The sequence below is a fragment of the Hyposmocoma kahamanoa genome, unplaced genomic scaffold, assembly GCF_003589595.1.
Source record: "Hyposmocoma kahamanoa isolate Upper Pololo Valley unplaced genomic scaffold, ASM358959v1 95, whole genome shotgun sequence".
In the NCBI taxonomy this organism is placed as follows: domain Eukaryota; kingdom Metazoa; phylum Arthropoda; class Insecta; order Lepidoptera; family Cosmopterigidae; genus Hyposmocoma; species Hyposmocoma kahamanoa.
Window position 1 is genome coordinate 3642671 of NW_020654972.1, and position 21898 is coordinate 3664568.

Consider the following 21898-nt stretch of genomic DNA (forward strand, 5'->3'; position numbering starts at 1 on the left):
GTAATTAACACAAAAAAAAATTGAATATCAATTCAATAAAAATTTAATTAAAATCTCTTGCAAATCGCAGTTTTTTTTTATTGCACTACCTATTGACAAAGCCCAGTGCTGATCTTTAATTAGAAATATCACTGTAACATTTATATTAAGATGGAATAAATGAATTAATCGTATAAACTTACAACTGTGATCATCATGATGATACCCTAGTCACATGAAATATTCAATTATATTGGCAATACTCCTTATTTGAAGTTTAAATAGGGATGAACAGCACACATATACACATGTATATATTTTACATATGTATATAGAAATAAAGACTAGTAAAATATTTAAAAAAAATAAATAATGACTATATTTAATTAAAACAATAATAATAAATGAAATTTGTATAAATTCGCTGGTTGCCGATGAAGCGATTTTTTTCCTTTCCGATTGTTGCTTTGAAAGTAACCAAATCTTGCATTTCGTTTTGAAAGTACAAGACTTCAAGTTTTTTATTGGAGGAGGCAAATCATTTCAACACTTAGATGCAGCAAATTTGAACTAGCTCAATAAACCTTAGAGTTTATGACATACTGGAAATATAAACTACGCTGTGATACTTAGTTCAGCTTGTCGTGTAGTTGTAAATCCACTAAGCCTATTGAATTTACTCACATCACGGCACAGCCCCCTTTTATCAGCTGGCACAAAAAAGTTACATCTCAATGGGGTAACACGGGGACAGTGTTGAACATTCAATTGTCATTATTGGAACTTTTACATGTTACATTTTTTTTTCTTAGAAACCGGAATATATTTTTGAGCTAAATTTAGTTATATGTACTAGATAGAGAACCTTCTATTGTACAAACTGAAATAGTATAAATACAATAAATAGCCTAAAGGTAATTTAATATAAGCTGTTAAGAGTCTATACGAACTCAAACGCCTTTGGTTGATCCCGCATAACAGTGAAAGTGTTGAATCAATCTCTTTGGATAAAATATATAGTTTGAGGGTATACACTGATTACGATACAGTGTGAAAACACGATTTCTAAAAATTTTCACGAGAGAAAACAACACAACCTCTAAATTGTATTCAACAGCTACTTTACATATACCAACGTTTTTTTTATATCAACTGTACTAAATAGAAAGCATATAGTATACAATAGGTATTAATTTCTCAAATGGCTTTAATTTCGTTAATAAAAAAAATATTTCTGAAATAAAACCCTGCCGCTCGACTCAGGCAAAATGAACCGTATTAGTAGGAGAAAAATATTATTTAGAGCTGAGGTAGTATCGACTCTTAAACAGACTAAATACCCCGTACTCGCTGCATCACCACTGTGTGATGTCTTAGTGATAAAGATAGCATTGATGACCGAATGGAAGAGAACGCTATAAAGAAGCCAGGATGGACTTTAGTCAGTACTTAATTTTAGTTTAGTTAGTATTTTTTTCAATGTGCATCATTTTAATGTTTCTGAATAAATACAAATTATACATAGAGTAAAATTATGTTGTCGTCGTCGTTATCCTGTAAAAAAAACCATTACTGGTTAGAGCTTCCACCGCCCTGGCTAAATCTGAAAAAGTCTGAGGTAAGTCGCCGGGGCATGATGGGCTCAGTATTAAGCACTTCTAGCACGCTGGAGCACATCTACCCCGGGTTCTCAAAATGCTTTTTAATTTGTGCATTACCCATGGCTACCTTCCTGACAGTCTAATGAAGACGATTGTTGTGCCCATTACAAAAGATAGAACGAGGGATGCCTCTGATGGGTCCAATTACAGACCAATATCATTGGCAACAGTAGCGGCTAAAGTGCCAGCACTTTACTGGACTGGAATGGACTATTGGACGGTGTGTTATCAGAGCATGTAAAAACCCGCCAAATGTAAAAATCAGGATGCCCAGTTTGGTTTTAAGCCCAATCTGTCTGAGAATGCTTTAAACATACCGTCAGTACTATACCAAAGCGAAAACGCCTGTTTTTGCCTGTTTTTTTGGACCTATCTCGTGCACTCGATATGTTCTCTTATGATACAAGTCCTGTGGGACAAGATGGAAAAGTGCACAAGTACCCCGGGTGAGGTGATTAATTTGTTACGCTTCTGGTATGGGAATCAGACCAACCAAGTGAGATGGGCAGGTGCGCTCTCAGACGTGTACAGATTGGAGTGTGGAGTGAGACTGGGTGGGCTTAGTTCACCAAGGTTGTTCAATCTGTACATGGATGAGCTGATCGCTGGGCTCATTGGCACTGGTATCGGATGCTCAATAGGTGGTAATATAGTAAATAATATAAGTTACGCAAACGTATGGTGCTCCCCACGGCCTAACGTACAACACAGGTAAAAGTCAATTATTAGTGTTTAAGGCAGGTAACAAAACCCTCTCGTCATTCCCCGCGGTACATCTGTGCGGCGCTCCTCTCGAAAAGATGGCACGTTTCAAATACCTTGGGCCCTGGGTCACTGAAACCCGCCGCGATGATGACGATATGGAGAGGGAACGCAGATCTTTGGGCATACGTTGTAACATGTTGACCCGTAGGTTCGCATGTTGTGATGAAGAAGTTAAAATTACCTTGTTCAAGGCGTTTTACCAAACTTTTTATACGGGCAGCCTATGGACAAGTTACACTAAAAAGACGGTCAAAGCCATGCGTGTCCAATACAATAATGGTTTTAGGATGGTGTTGGGACTGCCTCGCTTTTGCAGTGCATCAGGTGTGTTCGCGGAGACGCGTGCTAATAACTTCACTGCAATAATACGCAAAATAACTGCCTCCCTGATGACGAGTGTGCGTGACAGTTCCAGCAGCCTCATGCGGTTGTCTGGGAGTATCAGATCTGCGATACATTTAACCACTGGAACTACGCATATATGGGTTCCAGGGGCTTGGTGTATAACCTAATGTAATTTTATTTTTTGTCTGACAATTTATTTTACTAACATAGGTTATAAGTTTTCTGTAACTAACATGATATGGACAAAGTCTGAAATAAATTCTTTGATTTGATATAAATCTAGCTTAGAGAATTCAGACGTCCACAAAGACTTCCGTGAATCTCACCAAAGTTCACTATAAAGTTTTCTTCACTTTTAAAGTAATAATTAGGACACTAAACTGCGCATAATTCATGAACCACTCAAGTTTGCAAGTTCCTCGTCGGACACGCAAAGCCTTCTTCATAGAAGGTAAGCGTCCCCCCAACTAAACTATCACAATCTGTGTCAACGACCGTAAGTTTAGCAACGTTCTCTAAGTTGACCGGTGTCACGGGTCCCTGTATGTACTGAACCTGCCTGAGTAATTAGTTACTGCCACAAAACAATGCTTAACTACCTCCTGCTAACAATGTTGGCCATGGCACCCGCGATACAGGGTTTCCTTAGTGCAGGGTTATGAGTGTGTGCGTAAAAAAATGCTGTTGTATTCCTGATTGAGGGGTAGGAAGCCAGAATAGCATGCACAAAAACTTTTTTCATTACAGAATTCGCTAGTTTTAGTGCAATAAAGAACAAAAATCTACCTTATCTAATCTGCCGTACGTTTTAGAGTGTAGTATTTTTCGCGCCTGTCCATAGAAGTTCCAGTGTTACTCGGAGCTTTTATTCGCAGAAATCTGAAGGGGACTATCACTTCTACCGTCACCTGGAGACATAAGTTGACAAGTCCCATATGCCTGTAATTTCACCAGTACCCATACCCTTCAAAACCGGAACGCGGTAATGTTCAGATTGCCGCTTGGCGGCAGACATAGGTAAAGTGGCAGTACTTCCCTGGACGCACTCTTACTTAACTATGCTTATCACAACGCAATAAACAACAATCAAAGATCTTAATCATCGGATTTGTGGTATTTGGAGGGTCTATTAAGAGCAGTGACATATGGGCCTAGTCGCGGAACGCAAAAAGGGCGCCCCCGCTGGCGCGCCCAAGGTGGTCCTGCACTCATGCGCATTTTATTGTTAATACTTTTCGAGTGTAATTTCAAAACGATTATTACGAATTTAGAAATTCAAAGACTACTTTTTAGTAAATAAACGTTTATGAATTCAAAAATAAAACTAAAGTAAAAGTAAAAATTTAGTAGCAGTAGAGCTCCTCGTGAAAGAGTCCAGGGAAGTAATGCCACCGTACCTATTTCTGCCGCTAAGCAGTAATGTGAGCATTACTGCGTTCCGGTTTTGAAGGGTAAGGGTGATGGTGAAATTACCGGCACATGGGACTTGTCCAATTATGTCTCAATGTGACGGACGCAGTGGCAGTGCACCTCTAATACGAATTAAAGCTCCGAATGTAACTGCAACTATTATAGACAGGTGTGCAGCTTACCAACAGGCGCACGACTTGTTCGTCCCGTCACTTGATATTATCAAAAAAAAAAATTATTTCAAAATAATGTGCTTATTGTCGTCGGACATAGAAAATAACAGTCATAGTCATTATATATCTTTTAAAATATTTGTCCGTTCTTAAACAGGAAGATACGACCTCCGTGATCGAGTGACTTGCACACCGGTTTTCATGGTGTCGCCATCTCTGAGGTCCCGGGTTCTATCCCCGGCCGGCTCAATGTAGTATTGGCGGTACCGTCAATATTTCCGCCGAAACCTCCTTAGGTACTAAAGCTATTAATTAAATCGAAGCCGCAAACGCAGCACTTATTTAGAATAATGATTTTTCAAGTATTTGTTGATTATAGGAATCCGTGAAATATTAATGTAGTAAAATAATATCAGAATAAGATAATTAAGTCGTTTATGCTTCACACTCTGAACTTTTAACCGTTCTTATCGCAACGGGCATAGTGTTGAATTTAAATCTTAAATAACGAGTTCCTAAGTTTTCGCGATTGCTACACATAGGAAAGGAAGCTATTCTTTCGAATGTAAAACGCGCATATTCGTTTTTTCAAACAAAGCAACGGTTCGACCTCATTACAGGTCCCATCGTCACGGCTGACTGAAACCTGCAAAGAGACAAAATACATGATTCATATCTAAGAGTGATTACACACAGCGACTTTTGGCAGCGATGCAAACTCGCGATTGGATCGCTACACTTGCGATTTATAGGCGGATGCAAACACGCGGCTGCATCGATACAAATGTGCGATTGCATCGAAACAAACGCGCGGCTACTTTGATACAATCGCGCGTTAGTATCGATGCAGTCGCGCGTTTGCATCGCTGCTTAAAATCGCGAACGTGTGTAAAGGCAGACGATTAGCAACTGCACCGTTCTAAAAAAACACTCAAGCATCATTCATTCATTAACTCATTATCTTCTTAATTATATACGCTTTTAGAATACCATGTTGTAACATAAACAAAGTGACAATTATTTCCTGTGTTTATTATTAACATTTATGGCAGGTACAGTCTAGATCAAAATTATAAACTTAAATCTTATATTTATACTAAGAATCAATTTACCTCAAAATACAAGGGGTGTTGTGACAATGTAGCCGTCGTCACCCGACACCTCACGCCGCCACAGATGGCGCTTTCATGTCAATCGTCGTAATTAGGGCTCACAGGGCTCACAGAGCTCAAGCCCCTAATGACATGTTACATTGAATCTCCGTCACGCCCCGAACAAATGCTGCGAGGGATAAATACTACTCATTGACTTAACAGTTTTGTTGCGTTACGCTAAGTATGATACATACTAGCGAGATAGTAAATAAATTGTTGTTGCATTTGTAGGTATAGTACGACTATGTAACGCCCAAACTTCGAAGTTATCAGAATTTTATAGAAATCAACGTTCACATTGTTAGTTTTTTTTATTTATGTTATTGTTTATCAACATCATCATCATCATCAGCAACCTATTTATACGTCCCACTGCTGGGCACGGGTCTCTCTCATCCGAGGGTTTAAGCCATTGTCCGCTAAGCTGGCCCGATGCGGGTTGTGGACTTCTCGCGTTTTTGGAGTGTTGTGCACTTTCTTTGCCGTGCACTCGTCAGATGATTTCCTTCACCCAAAAGCTCGTGGTAAATTTGAAATTAAATTTCGCACATCCATTTCGGAAAATTCAGAGGTGCGAGTCCGGATTTGAGCCCAAAGTATCTGTTTGTAAGGCGTTAGGTCAAATCAATAGGCTATCACAGCAAATTTGTTATTATTCATTTTATTACATTCTAATGTATTGTTTGATATTATCATTTCCTAGCTCTTCAATTGCCTACAATTAAAAGTTTACGTGAGACAGTCATGGCAAACTAATTTTAATATAATGTTTAAAGTGACGTTTTACTAGATTAATGCAATTATTTACAATAATTGTATTGTTGTTTGTTTCCGTAAAACTCGAATATTTGTGAAACTTTAATTTTACTATAATTATTACACTTGAAGTGTATTTGGTGATTCCTGAATCAATTTCCTTAGTCAATGGTTATATCGTTATATTGTTGATTATGATTCCCTACGTATTTAACCTCTCCCGTTTAAAGTTCAATTAAGCCACATAAAAACGCTTTCAGGGCCTATTTTCAAAAATGTCTCTATCAGTAATTTTATCTCAGAAAAATGTCAGGTAAAAATGAAACCAATGTATTCGCCATCAAACCCCTCGAAAAACATAGAAAGCAAGTAAAAAAGAAACCTTTTAAACGTTAAAAGGCACCGTTTACCGCGGACGCAAACACTTAGCTCTACGTTAATTAGTAAGTAGCTGGAGTACCGTCAAAGGGAATGCATGAATACTTGCCGAACCGACCTCTAACGGCGCTTTTAAAATCTCCCCTCTTAATTCAAAAGCTCAGAGAAACCGAAGGTAAACTGATTATGTTGCCAATATGCGGATTTTTCAGGGAAACGAATTTACGTTTGGACCATTTGAACTCAGATGGGACATGTGGGAATAAATTATACGCGCGCTGGGTTTTGAATATTAGTGAAATGAGAGTCAAATTGAACACTTTCCTCGATTTCAACCTAAGTACTAAACTCTTTGTAAGTTGCGATATTAATTGCACATTTACCAAACTGAATTTGCAAAATGCTGCTCTTAATTTTTGCGCGATTCATCGTCTCACTTTGGACAACTATTACGAACACAGAACAAGTTAGAAAGTGGAATAATTGAAGATCTCCAAAGTTATACGTAGTCAGAAATTTTGAGTAGTATCTTAAAGTAGCGGGATAATTCCATAAAACCTTACCCCAAACATTAAGCAGAGCGAATGCTCAAAATTCCATAAGTTGTGTGTACATTAATGTACATTATTTTAGTTTAACAGGTCAAAAGTTGTATTATAAGCTGCGCCATATCTTCTCGTCCAAAATACCGCAGTGTCAAAAAGCTAAAAGTCTTAGACCGGTTTATGTTGTCACTGATGACTTATGGCACGGAGGCCTCATAAGAAGGTTCGCCCAAAGGGTAATGGAGAAGGCTAAGCTTAGAATTTCTCTGCGAAATTAAGTTGTAGTTTAGCTTACCCCAAAAGGAGACCGCAGAAAGAGCAAGAGAGGAAGTCGTCAATGCGGACCAAATCTGGCGCAGAAGGTTGGGGGGTCGGCGAAGATGTTACAATCTTCTCCTTCCCCCTTCAGCAGGCCCAGGGTACAATGTTGCCCGACCGGGGAGGTACCCCCACAAGAACCAGAGTAAACGACTTAACTTAAAATATTGATAAACTGAAGTGACGGTAGGCGGAGCGCATTTCTCGTAAAGCAAAGATCGATGGAACCAAAAGAGAATTCTCGAATGACAACTGGTACTATAATGGACCGATTAAGGGAATCCGATCAATACGAGCAGCTCAAGATCGGTCTTTGTAGCAGTGGACATCTTTCGACTGACTGATGATGATCAGCGCATAAAGCACGCTACATGCTCTGTTCGTTCTCATAATATGCGCGCGCGCTCCGCTTTTTAATGACAATGACTAAGACGTAAATAGGTATAAGAATCTTATGTACAAATTACCAAATATAAACCCAAAAATCCCACTAACCAATACACCAAACGCCTGAGCGGGTCTGTAACGCTGTTGAAGCAACGCAATTACAATTACGAGCGAGCCGCGATCTTGACCTACGGCAAAGGATCGATACGCACCGTCCGCTATGCAAATAAGAACGCCCAACGTTCTTTCAACCGAGAGAGTGGAACGAATCGGAGGTGAAAGACACGTCTGACAGCATGATCTTATATAGTAGTTTTGTAGAAACGCTTTTATAAACACGAAACGAGCTTTTATAACCACCAACGCAATTGTAAGCGTTTATGAAGTTTTGGCTAGAAGACTATGATGCCATAAGATACAAAACGACTTTATCAACTAAGCCATTTGCCGGAATTCATCATCATCATCATGGCAGTGGTTTTCATTTTTTTTTTATAATATCAAGTGACGGGATGAACAAGTCGTGCGCCTGATGGTAAGCTACACGCCTGTCCATAAAAGTTGCAGTTCCACTCAGAAGATCTGAGGGGCACTGCCACTGCGCCCGTCACACTGAGACATAAGTTGACAAGCCCCACGTGCCTGTAATTTCACCTTATTCAATCTTGGATGTAGGCCTCTTCCCTCTTCTTCCATTCTTAGCGATCTTGTGCCCGACTCATCCAGTCCTGACTTCCGTGTCGTCGAATGTCGTCCATCCAGCGCTGCGGTGGTCTGCCGCGACCTCTGATGTTCGCTCTGGGTCTCCACTGAAGTACTCGTCTCCTCCAGCGCCTTTCGTTCATTCTCGCAGTGTGCCCCACCAACGCCCACCTTTTCTTCGCCATGACAGCCATAATATCTTTAACTTTAGTCTATTGCGAATCCAAACGTTGCTTTTTCAGTCTCGCAGGGTAACTCCGAGTATTGCTCTGTGCATGCCCCTCTGCGCGACTCGGAACTTGTCGGCGGACGTCTTTGCCAGAATTACCTAATCAGATTAGTAACTACTGTAACCACTTCTCTCATGTGAGGTGTGTTATCTCTCAAAGCGTGTTTACATAGAGTCGACTGCCGCCTTCGGCAGACTACTTCGCTTGGCCGTAGGAGACGCAGTCGACCCCCTGTTTATACGGAGTCGACTGCAAGGCAGCAGCCTTCGTCGAAAGCACCAAATCATTTTAAATACAAGTTTACGCACAAATTTACACTAGGTAAGTTGTCTCCCTTAACGAACCAGGGACGGTGTCTTGTCGACTAAGTGTAAACACGCCAACACTTGCCAATATTAGTACGCCACATTCAAATGAAGTGTTTGCTACGACAGACACCTCTAATCTATCCATTTTATCCAACAATATTAGTCGGTTATACAACTAAGTATGCCCCATTCAATTAAGGGTTGATTTCCTACAGTGATTTTGATATCGTCTGACCACTGGACTACGCATTTGTTCGCAGCGGAAGGAGCCTTCAAAAAATTAAAACCCGAGCCAGGCGGGAACTCTGGCGCATCGGGAGGATCGTCCGCTCTATCACCGGCGCTGGGTCCACAGCATGCTGGCCATACGCCGACAACAGCTTCGTGTCCTACGCCTGCAAGACGGCGACATCGGACCACATTCACACAGGTAAATAATTTTAGCAGCAGTAGAGCTCCTTGTGAAAGAGTTCGTCCGGGGAAGAACTGCTTTGTTTGAAATGCAGTAATGCTCACATTACTGCTTGGTGGCAGAAATAGGTATAGCTGCTAATTTAATAACAAAAATATGAATTGTAATAATTTTAGTAGTATAACTCCTTGAGAAAGATTCGTCCAGGGCAATACTGCCACCTTATATTATATGCCACCATTACTGCGTTCCGGTTTGAAGGGTAAGGGTGCTGGTGAAATTACAAGCACATGGGAGTTGGCGACTTATGTCTCAGGGTGAAAGGCGTAGTGGCAGTGCCCCTCAGGTCTCTGCGATTTAAAGGTCTGAGTGCATTGTGTTGTTTTAGGTATCAAGATGTGAAGTTTTCGTATAAAGTCAAGAGCACGTCAAACTTGACACTTAAAATTTATATCAAACTCTGTGCCGCTTACGGTAAGAACGGTCCAAAGTACAAAGTATCAAACTTGACGTGCAGACTGCTCTTGATTGTATGTCGATACATAGATAGATAAGATACAAATCAAATAAATAAAAACATTATGGCGTGATACGGAACCACGAATTAAGGTAGTTTTCACTCAAATTGGAACTTTAAAATCATGCTAACTATAACACCCTGACCACATACACAATAAATAAAACGGTGTCTGCGCTCAACATGTCTACCATTGACAACTCAAAATCGAATGCGTTTTCGAAATTTGCAATTGTGTTCTTGTCTCCCCAACAGGAACAATTAGCAGAATTAGAAGCGGCCTTCGCGAAGTCACATTACCCGGACATTTACTGCAGAGAAGAGCTCGCAAGAACCACCAAACTCAACGAGGCGAGAATACAGGTTAGTGCAACTGATGACGTCACGATTTTGTTTTCATACATCTTATCGCATATTCGTGTTCAAACTTTTGTGGTTTTTATAAAAAATTGGTGATATGAGCATTCCTAAAGTTAATTTTCGGCTATGTGAAAATGTATTAAATAGAGGTAATTAGATGCTACGAGTATTTAGTTTTACATATAATATTGTTTTTTTTTTAAATTAGTTGGATTCAGTTGTATTTTTTAACAGACTTCAAAAAAAGGAGGAGGTTCTCAATTCTACTGCAAGTATTTTTTTTATGTACGTTACGCGATAACGCGGCATTTGTTACTAATTTTGATGATATTTTTATGGTGGAAAGAGGATACCTCAGTAGTAGTTTAAATACGAAAAAATGTTCCACATCTAAGGGTGGCAAACTAGGGGATGAATTACTTTTGAGATAGGTTTTTAAAAATGAAACCCATATTAACATTGATAGTACCGAATTGACACTTTATTACTATGCTATTTATACTGTGGGTTGGAGAGAGAGAATCTGCAAGTGCATTTGACCGTGTCATCTAATTTCATATCATATCGGTAGTTACCTTATTGATCAATTGAGTCAAGAAACCCTGAATTTCAACTGGATGAGCAATTGAAATGAATTGATTGCACACTGAATAGATTGATAGCTACGAGTATGCAGCTGGAAACGTACGTAGGTACAGAAATGCCGGGGAAAACGGACCACCCGCAGCGAGTACAGAAAAAAGAATTAGTGCGAGCAGGACACATAGAGTGCCAACCAGGCACAATATGAGCCAGTCGTTCTTCGCGAATTGTCGAAATATCAATGATGCGCGAATACTCGGATAATACAATTTGGAGCAGAGGCCGGAGGCGGATTGAATTAAAGCGCCATCTGTCGTCCTCGGCCGTATGAATACGAAATGCTTACAGTAACTTGCGAGCGATCTTTATCTCAGTTTTAAAATTGCTCAATCCCCCGGGACCCTCATTATTGATTTGTCCCCGAGCACCTAATTTGTCGCTTTAGATATTTTATTCAGAAAGTGACTTTTAGCATCCTCTTTAAGTTCTAACTAAATAATTATTCATGATATTTTGTTTTATCGTTCGTCAACTTTCACATTCAGATCACCGTAGGTGAAATTTTGTTTTGACGTACATTTCTGTACACATGAGCTTTGAAGTGATATTTTATTTACTGTGAAAGCAGTAAATTAGTCTTTTATTTGAGAGAGAATGAGGGGCGAAGTTCAAGTCGAGAATATGAAAGGTTCCTCGAAATATCATTAGAACGAAGACTTTTATGTAGCTCACCGTTAAAAGCGCGTAGCACGCGTAGGCGGCCATGTGTGTTAAGCTTGTATGAAACAAGTGTCGACAATAGGTACGTACATGTGAGCAGATAGACAGTATGTCGCGCACGCCCGCGCTCGCTCCGTAGGAGGCTATTAACGTTTACGCGACGCTACATAAGAATGTAAACGTTAAAGACGACAGCGTCGGCAAGCTCCCTCCTTCTACAGGAAATTTCGATATAAAAATACAGCGCTGTCGGGGTTTGGCGGGACGCGGGCGGGGATCGGGCGGGGTGGCCCCTGAGGCATTGCAATCCCATCAAATGGATCCGTAACGAAGTTAGCCGCTCATCCTCCCCGCGCGCCTCTCGACATTGTCTCTGCCCTCAAATGAATTCTACAATTGGAAATAAGAAAATGTTTTGTTGGATCCCCGTGCTTTTTCAGTTTAAAGGCGACCGTTTTCTTCGTATATAACTGAGAGTAGGTAGGCACAAGTATCTATCGTTTGTATTGTAAACGAACAAAGTGTTTCTGAAGAGGGATCTTTACTGAATTAAGTTTTATCTGCCTTCAAATTGTTGTTCGTGGAGGCTTACAAAAAAGATTTACTTTTATGAAAATGATTGTGAATTTTATCAAATATTTAAAGTAATGAAGATAGCTATTCTACTTTAATAAAAAAAGGTTCAACGTGTTTGTGACATGATTTTTTAATTATATAAGTATTTTATAAAAACTATTTCTTTGTTTCCAAAAACGTAAAATGATCGAATTAGATCACGAACACGCCCACACAATTGCTGTAAATCGATCATTCTTTAAATCGTACGGAAATTGCTTCGTTTTTCATTACAACGCGGCGAGGGACGGATGTTGGATAGCTTTGCGAAAAAACTAATATCCCATTTACGTTTCCCCACCCCTATATACGGACTATATATAGGGTGGGTTTGGAAAGTTAGGTACAGGGTGTATCGGTTTATTTATATGTCGAGCGCGTATGGAGGGCTGGGCGGGCCGGAGGAGGGACTCTCCCTCTAATCAGCTCTAATCACCATATCAAACGGCGTACACTCTCATTCCCGTTGACAACACGCAGATTAGGGCAACGCTCCTTTGTTTTATTTGCGTCAAAACATGATAGTCGATATTAGGGTAAAACCATTTTATCTACAATTTATACGTTTTGCTACTTTATAAGTTGATTTTTAAATAGTTCAGGATCTAAAAAATATACTTATTTCATAAACGCTACGCTATTCATGGATATATTAGAATGAACGCTAAAAAAGAAGTTCAATTATTATTATAATAATGACATCCGTATGAACCACTGGAAGCAAAATACTACTCAAGTCATTCTTTTTTCAAACTAAACATTATATTACGTGGCCAGTTGGTATCAATTTTATTATTATAATTCAGCCTTTTTTTAGAGTTCCTCTAAATTTAGTGTACATCAGGAAGATTACTATCTGAACTGGTTTCGCCAAAAGTCACAATCACGATGATAAATACTACGAAATATTGATAATGATTGATCGTAGTTTCTAATTTAAAAAGTTGTAACAAATTCAACATGCATCGCATGGCGGTATATCGCACGGGATGTGTGATAAACCTCCCTGTAATTTATTACTTTTATTATTTTTTATTAATATTTCATTATTATTATTTTAATGGCCGTTCTATCACCCAAATTTAACATCTAAATGCGGATATAATAGGTTTATCGCGGCGGCATGCTTCGACACTAGACTGTTAATATATTTTAAACGTTACCCAGTTAGCATGTCGTAGAACGTTCAATGCCTATTATTACAGTTTATTTTTAGATTGTAGTTTCATTGTTTTGTGGTGTACATATACGCATACCTCCTAGAAGTAACTTTGTCGTATTCGTCGAGAGATGGTAGTATAGTATTTGTTGATAGTTTGGAAAATAAATATAAATGACTCTCGTTTCGTCTTAGGTGTGGTTTCAAAACCGACGCGCCAAATACCGCAAGCAAGAAAAGCAACTACAGAAGGCGCTGGCTCCAGCTGTGTTGCCAGGTTGCAACGGCATGATGAGGAATATACAAGGCTACCGGGGATACCAGCCGTACCCGCATCCGAATACCATTAATCGGTACCCGCAGGTGAGTCACAGTTTCTATTTTAATAATTCATTGTCTGCAATCAGACAAAATGTTTATAACGGCTATTTGACAAAAAAATCATCAAGGTCTCTCGTAATTGTTGCTTTAAGTGTTAGGAATTCATTTCCCACCCTTGTTGTAAGAAGGCCACATCTGCAAAATGACAATATTTCGGAAGAAAGATTTTAAAATTCTACGATCGAAATTAGTCGATAACTTTTTTTGTATCGAGTTCTTGGGTTTTCGCGATTGTTACAAATAGGAAATTAAATAGTTTTTCCGTATTTAAATCGCGTATATTTGTTTTGACAAATAAACTATTTTTATGCTTGAAAAAGACGAGAAGAATTATGAAATTTCACTTATTCACAATTTATTATCACATGTGGCTTTATTATACCAAAAGTACGAGTTACTAGAGATACTTTTAGTTATATTTTACTATGTGACTAAGTTTGTTAATTTATTTCATTTGTGTTCTCAACTCATACGGACTAAGGAAGAATAAAGCTCAACTACTGGGGATTGTGAATCAGGGCCCTATAGCGCATTTGACAATTTTGTTTTTTTCTATTAATGTCAATGATCGTTTTTTTGTATGTAAGATTGATTATTATATCTTTTACTGTGTTGCATGTTAAATTTTTCGTTTTGATGTTAGTTTTGAGTGAGCACCACTAAGAAACTTTGAAACCACATACGTTTTATATATATTGAATAGACTTTTTCTTTTTGATTTAGCCATATTCTGCCACAATAAATCTAATTTACAGGTCGACCAACTGTTTTTTTTTTGTGATAGATAACGACAGGACAAAGAAGTTGTGCGCCTGGTGATAAGCAATATTCATGACAGTGGCAGTGCCACTCAGAGCTTTAACCCGCAAAGATCTGAGGGGCACTGCCACTGCGGCCAGCACCCTGAGATATAAGTTGACAAGTTCCATATTCCTGTAATTTCACCAGCACGCTTACCCTTCAAAACTGGACCGCTGGAATTACCGCTTGGCGGCAGAAATAGGTAAGGTGGCAGTACTTCCCTGGACGAACTCTTTCACAAGGAGCTCTACTGCTAAAATTATTAACATTTTATGTTCATAATTTTAGCTTTATGTTTAATGTTTTATGTTTCTTTTTTTTTTGTTGTTGTTTCTTTTATGTTTAATTTAATAATTAGCAGCAATAGAGCTTGTGAAAGAGTTCATCCAAAAAAGTACTGCCCTCTCACCTATTACGGCTGCCAAGCAGTGCTTATAAAATGACAGGCACATGGATTTTGTCAATTTATGTCTCAAGGTGACAAACACAGTCGCAGTACCCATCAGATGTTTGTGATTTAAAATCTGAGTGGCACTGCAACTGTTATGGATAGGCGTATCGCTTTACACCAGGCGCACAATCATTTGGTATCATAAAAAAGTTTTAAAAACATTAACTAGTGAAAATCTCCTATGAAAAATGGAGGCTGTACCTTAGAATAATAACGCATAGAAACCTAGTCCGCACACGCTAAGTGAGGCAAATTGAAGCGCGCCCAATGGGCCCACACGAGCGGGCGGGCATTCAGTGCTCAAGGTCAACTTGCACCGCGAACAGATCAAGAATTTTAGCTAAAAATGACGAAATGTGCGGTAAATGAGTGTAAAAATACGTCAGACAAACATAAAATAGATACTAACATCATATTCCACAAGGAAGTAACGCGTTTCAACTTGTATTTCTATATAAATATTCACTAAAACCAAAAATTAACCCACTACTAAAACTAGCCTACATGAATTTGATTTTTGCCTTAATTGTGACAGTTCGTTTGATATGAAACTATCATTCTATGCGTTATTATTCTAAGGGCTGTACCTACACTTTTGATTCGAAACGCTAAAAAGCTTTGGAACTACTAAAATAACAGTGATGCATTTTCGAACGTCTCATTACGATGCGGTGCTAATCTGAGCCGCTGATTAAGCGATAATCGCATTACGCGTGATTGTCTATCGCGTCATGCAACACGAAATACACACACGGTGCTGTTGGCATTTTCTATTGAAATAAAATACTTACCTACTATTCACTCATTTAACTTTATGGCATCTATGGAGTATATCTATAGTTGATATAATACAACTATTGATATATACGAAATATATACTCTACATATACGAAATTATAATGTACGTTAGAAATAGTCTTTCTTCATTTACTACTGTAAATGTTTCTGGCATCCACTCCGCTGTACCGGTCATTTGAGAACAGTCTCCCGAAGCATGGTACTTGCAGAGAAAAACCCGCGTGGCCTGTGAACCCGCTTGTCATCGGACCTACTTATGAGCGTTTACCCGCTAGTCTCAGACTTGAACCATCTGACGAATCATTTAGGCGCCGGCTGAGAGACCTTTTCCTGAAAAATCCTTTATACTCTGTAAATGAATTTATGGACCTAAAAATGTAACGATATTAAGTATTTTCTATTTTATTATTATTTTTATCTTGGCATACTTTTGTATATTTGTTATCAACTTATGCCGATCCTTGGTGGAGAATGATATTTGATATGTAATTTAATGACAACAATATTATTTAATTGTTGAATTGTTAATTTTCCAATTATGGTGTATTTTCTTATAATTTTCATTTTTGTTTGACGATCTCAAATATAATTTCTTATGCTTTGACTTGTAATGAAATTTATACTGTAATGTTATATTTGAGTAATAAATTAATCTGAAACTGAATCCATACAACATATTATGGTGATTTGAAGATTTTTTTTAACTACTATTTAATATCAATGTATATAGGAACATGTGTCGTTGATATATAAATTAAATAACGCTGCTGGCTATCACTCACCTTGATTTATTTCTTAGTAGTTACCACGATATGCATGGATATGTTGTATTCTGTTTATTATTTTTAATGCTTGTTAACTATATGCCTTCAACAAGTATGACGTATATAGAAAACTATATAATGAAAGTATATATAGTTATCGAGTACTTAGGTTGTAAAAGCAGTAAAGCTCCTTGTGAAAGAAGTAGTCCAAGGATTACCAATTTCTGCCGCCAAGCAGTAATATAACCGTTATTTTTTTGGATTTTGAAGAGTAAGGTTACTGGTGAACTGCAACTGCTATGGACAGGCGTGTCGCTTACCATCAGGTGCATGACTTGTTCGTCTCATTACTAATTATCACAAAAAAAGGGTTTACGCTATTTTTACACTGTTTTTTTGGATCTAAATCGCATATGTTTTTTTTAACTATTCTTGTTATGTTGTTGTCAACATGTGTACAACCTGTGTTTAACAGCAACAAACAAACGCACACGCACACATTCATAATCCCGCATTAGGGAAACCCTGTATCGTGGGTGCCATGGACACATATAGACAACCACAAATTACAGCCATACTCACGAGAGAAATAAATGTAGGCCATACAAATATTTCTCCCGGCTCGGGAATCGAGCCCGAGACCTTAGCGTGGCAGCCCAGTATGGTGACCGTTCGGCCACCGAGGCAGTAGTATAAAAGAGTTATATTATAACTAACAAATTATGACACCCGCGGGAGGGTACCGACCATCACCCATCTCAACAGCGCTGTTGAGAGGGGTGTTTACCAAACAAATTGACTACTCCAGTAGATTTAAGCATTCAATAAATGCGTTAAAATATGAATAAAACAAGCACGATATCTCTAAACGTCAACCGAGATGAATTAACTTTCCGCTATTCCATTACGTGAACTGTTAAAGCATAACAAAATATAACCGCGGCTTAATCAAAACGATTAACATAAAATGAACGAGTGAAAAATAATTACCATCGCCGCACTGGTGTGATGGCGTGCCGTAATGAAAGCCTTGATGAGATTTCGCTGCGCCAAAATGCAGCTTGCGGAATAGCACCCCGATTCACCGCTAATAGGTGTATGCTGTGTGTGAAATCCGTTTGTGTTGTGTTCGTGCTTTTTGTGACGGGTTATTATGTATCGTTTATTCTTGTGTAGCTGATTTATTTCGGTAGGGAATAATGATTCTGAGTACTTGTAGATAGATAATGACTTTACTCAATAATTAATATGACACAAATACAGATTAATAACAAGAGGAAAAATAAAACATTTTTCGGTCATTCCCGAACTAGTGTTTACTACCTAATTTCGGTGGCAATTTTTATTAATTAAGTATTCATTTTTTAATCGTGCAATATTATTTAATATTGGATTATCGTACCGTGAAATATTATTTAAAATTACATGATAATATACTTAAATATTTAAATAATAAAAATTGCCACGGAAATTAGGTACACTAGTCCGAGAATGACTGTTTTGTCATAGCAGTGAAAGGGCGCTGACTCAGCATATGCCTAAGTTCCCTAAGGCGCTGGTTTTCAGTCAGAACCAACCAGAGGGACTAAATCTAGAAGTTATTTGTAAGCAAAACTATAACAAACAACTAGGAGTAAAATTGAAATAATAAAGGTAATAAACTGTGAATAGTGCATCTAAAAAAACCCATTCAATATGTAAATGCATGTGCGGACATGAATATAAGTGCAGCTGTAAGTGAAAATTAAGATTGTGAATATGTTTTAGTATAGATAAATCGTAGTAAACATTTCTTTTAGGAAAACCGCGATAAAGAGTGGTAATGACCCGTTTAACCCTTGCAGGTAGTCTCGATCTAAGACGTTAGAAAAAAATATTGTAAATGATAAATATAATCAAACGCAGGTATTTTTTAAAAACAAGAATAAAGAGAGCTAGAGTTTCGTGTTCATTCTTCTCAGGGAAATCTATCTTACGAATGAGGAGTAGAATGTAATCAGCATGACGAAGTGTAATTTGCTTACCTATGGAATAAAGATTATTTTAGTTTTGAGTTTCAATTTGAATACAAAACGCATATTCAAGTGACCAGTATCGACATTTATCGAGGTACTCAACACTTTATTGCTTTTCCATAATGTATTGTTAACATTATGTGTTACAAAATATTATACAGTGAGCATTTATGGACCCTGTCGGGCACAGTTAATGGGAGAAAGAAGCATTTTAATAATTCAAAAATTATTATTGAAGTCGTATATTATTTTATTACATATATAAACATGTTACATTTATTAGGTATAAATGGCAATGTTACAGTAGTCTAAGACATGTTCTTATCACTTAATTACCCAATCAAAGGTGATCTCTGTGGCCTAGCGATAAGCACTATGGGCCCTTCATGTAAAGGATCGAAGTTAAATTTCTGAATAAAATAGTTTACAAATCGATATTTGCTAAATTACTAAATTTGCTAACTTAATATCAGGTAATTATACTAAACGTAAACTAGGATGACCCCTGACACACTTCATTTGATGTATTTTTAGTGTATTTGAGTTTTGAAGCAAAAGTTATTTTTTATAGTTTTATTTATTTTATAATACCAAGACATTCTGAACGATATACACGTATATCTATGAAATGTTTTATATAATATTGAAGGCATAAAATACACTACTATAATTCAATTGCAATTTCAATAGATATTTTAGAAAATTTCGAAAACCATTTATTCTATCATGAATTTATAAGTTTTAAAAAAAGTAACGACACTGACATGTTAATTTATTGCCTATAATTTAAATTTATACTTTAAGAATTAATACCCGAAGTATAACCTGTATTCATTAAATTATAAAAAAACTTTTTATCGATATACCTCTAGCAAATGCAGAGTAATGAAGTAACCTTTGCACATTGTCGTAAAACATAACGAATTTTTGAAAAAAATGGTTTTTCTGCCCATTTCTTACAATTATTCGTGTAAAATATATATAGTAAATAATAAAAACATATATATTTTTATTTTATTATATATATCATTTTATTTTTACTTTAATGTACTTTGTTTACTTAAACAAAGACGAGGTTTATAAAAAATAGTTTATGAAATATGAAATACGTAAATTAGTACACGTCGTTACAAGGTTATATTGTATAGATTTTTATCAACTGTCCCAGGGAACACTATCCTAGATTATTTTTAGTATAGTGTAATTGTCTGGTACATTTAGTATGTAATACATTAGAAGTAAGATTCCCTGTGGAGAATCCAAGTAGTTAGATACTAATTATTTTTACAGCAAAGCTGGACTGAAGTGTTCTGTACTAGCGAGTCGGGAGAACCAGAGAAAAATTGCTATGCTTCTAGATTTTATAAAACATTCACACTTCTCAGCGAACAGATAAAAGAAAACTGTTATTAATATTTCGTATAAACTTCAGTAGTATACATATCTATTATAGATAAATATTATTCAAAATGTCACTCTCTCTCTTACACAGCATCACGGAAGCTATGAGGAACTCCAAAAGGATATCTTCTCGTTGTCGCAAATGGGCGGTGGCTCATACCCCATGCCGCAGGGCTTCTCTATGGGCCACAGCGCCAATATGAGTGCCGTCGGCATGCGTCAGGATACCATGGGTAAGTGGCAAATGACAAACATAGCCTAAATTACTTTAGCATATAAATGATGACTGATTTGCGAAACTATAGGATTGTACGTACGCCAACTGGGTTATATTTCACGTTGTCGCCTCTAGTTTGTGCCGTGCCGTCGGCATATGTAATTAAGTTCTATTTTATAAAAAGCATCGTTTTATATCCCTTTCGTCATAGTTTACTTTTATATTGAAAAGTAAAATTTTCTGTAAAATTGTAAGATGTGAATAACAAGTCATATTTTACAGAATATTGTCTACAACGTAGGAAGTACTATTAAAGTCTTAGAATTTTCTTTATAATAATAAAAACTTGGCACATCCTATTTGGGGTTTTCAAAGAACTAACTTTTCTGTCAGCATTAAACAAGATGTTAAGTTATAATATTGCAGTTAGAACTAAGACGTAAGTTTAAAGCGTAAAACAAAAAGCGGTAGACGGCAGGAGACAGCTTTCATCAACTTTCCATTAGCAGCGTCAAGGCAATTATAAAGTTGTGAGGAGCGACGGGTGATCGTCCGCCTCCTTTTTACACAAATACCCCATGGAGTAATGAGAAAACTTGCTCTTTTTGCCACACAGCTAAGTTCCGGCAGATGATCTTGAAAAAGAAAAAAACTTAATTTGAATTTGTTAAAGCCCCGTTTCTTTATCTCTCCAAGTATTTTCCAAGCTCAGAAGTGACAATTATTCCTACACTTGGGATAAAATTATTCCATTCCACTTTTACAGAATAAATGAAAAAGAAATAAATTTTAATAAGAAATTGCGTGAGCGGTTAAATAACTAAAAACCTTGTTATTTTTAAATACAATGTGAAGCTGTAATAGAAACTTCGGCAGACCTTCGGTTTACCGTTTATTAATTATTATTAATCAATTATTTCTAGACATGCAAACAAAAAATAGAGAACAACATTAATTATCTCTTACTTTTAATGTGCTGATCAAATAGATATTAAATTGAATAAAGAAGTATTTGACAAATACGTACATAATAATATATAGATAAATTCTGCAGGTGAGAAGTAAAGAACCCTAAGTCATCACAAACATTGCTTTGAAGTGCTAAAAATCACGCAATGGAAAAGATCCTATAGTCGTTTGTTTTTCATTTAACATAAACTTTATTTCACCCTAATATTGATTTTAAATGCCTAATTAAATGCCTCATTCTTTTTGAAACGCTCTGTAGTAAAAATTACCATTTGGCAAGGTTCTTTACCTCTCACTTACAAAATTACATATTCTGAAATATGGGGCTCAATTCTCGTGACAGAGAGACGATGGCACAGTAGATAATTTTCGACAAGAAATGGCGAATGCCGATCGCAGACAGTTTTTAGTTTTCTTCGAATAGCACGAGCACGATAGAAATAAGTTGACATCAGCACACGACATTGTACGAAAAATCTTATGAAAACAAGACAAATATGGCCATATAGCGATTTACGACCTACGTGGTCGAGTGTTGTCATCTGTGAGGTCTCGGATTCGATCCCCGAACGGGTAAATGTAAAAAGTAACTTTTCTATATTGTCTCGGGTCCGGGAGTTTAAGG

General features: G+C 37.3%; 1 protein-coding gene across 1 annotated transcript in view; it reads left to right on the forward strand.

Moving 5' to 3' along the window:
- The window catches only part of LOC113238306 (homeobox protein prophet of Pit-1), a 49831-nt gene extending 28462 nt beyond the window's left edge, over positions 1 to 21369 (forward strand). Inside the window, exons 2-6 of the mRNA XM_026475143.1 lie at positions 9372 to 9541; positions 10296 to 10403; positions 13672 to 13839; positions 20179 to 20320; positions 21359 to 21369. Of these exons, the coding sequence (XP_026330928.1) occupies positions 9372 to 9541; positions 10296 to 10403; positions 13672 to 13839; positions 20179 to 20320; positions 21359 to 21369 (599 nt within the window). The remainder of the gene's footprint in view (positions 1 to 9371; positions 9542 to 10295; positions 10404 to 13671; positions 13840 to 20178; positions 20321 to 21358) is intronic.
- The last annotated feature ends 529 nt before the right edge of the window (positions 21370 to 21898 follow it).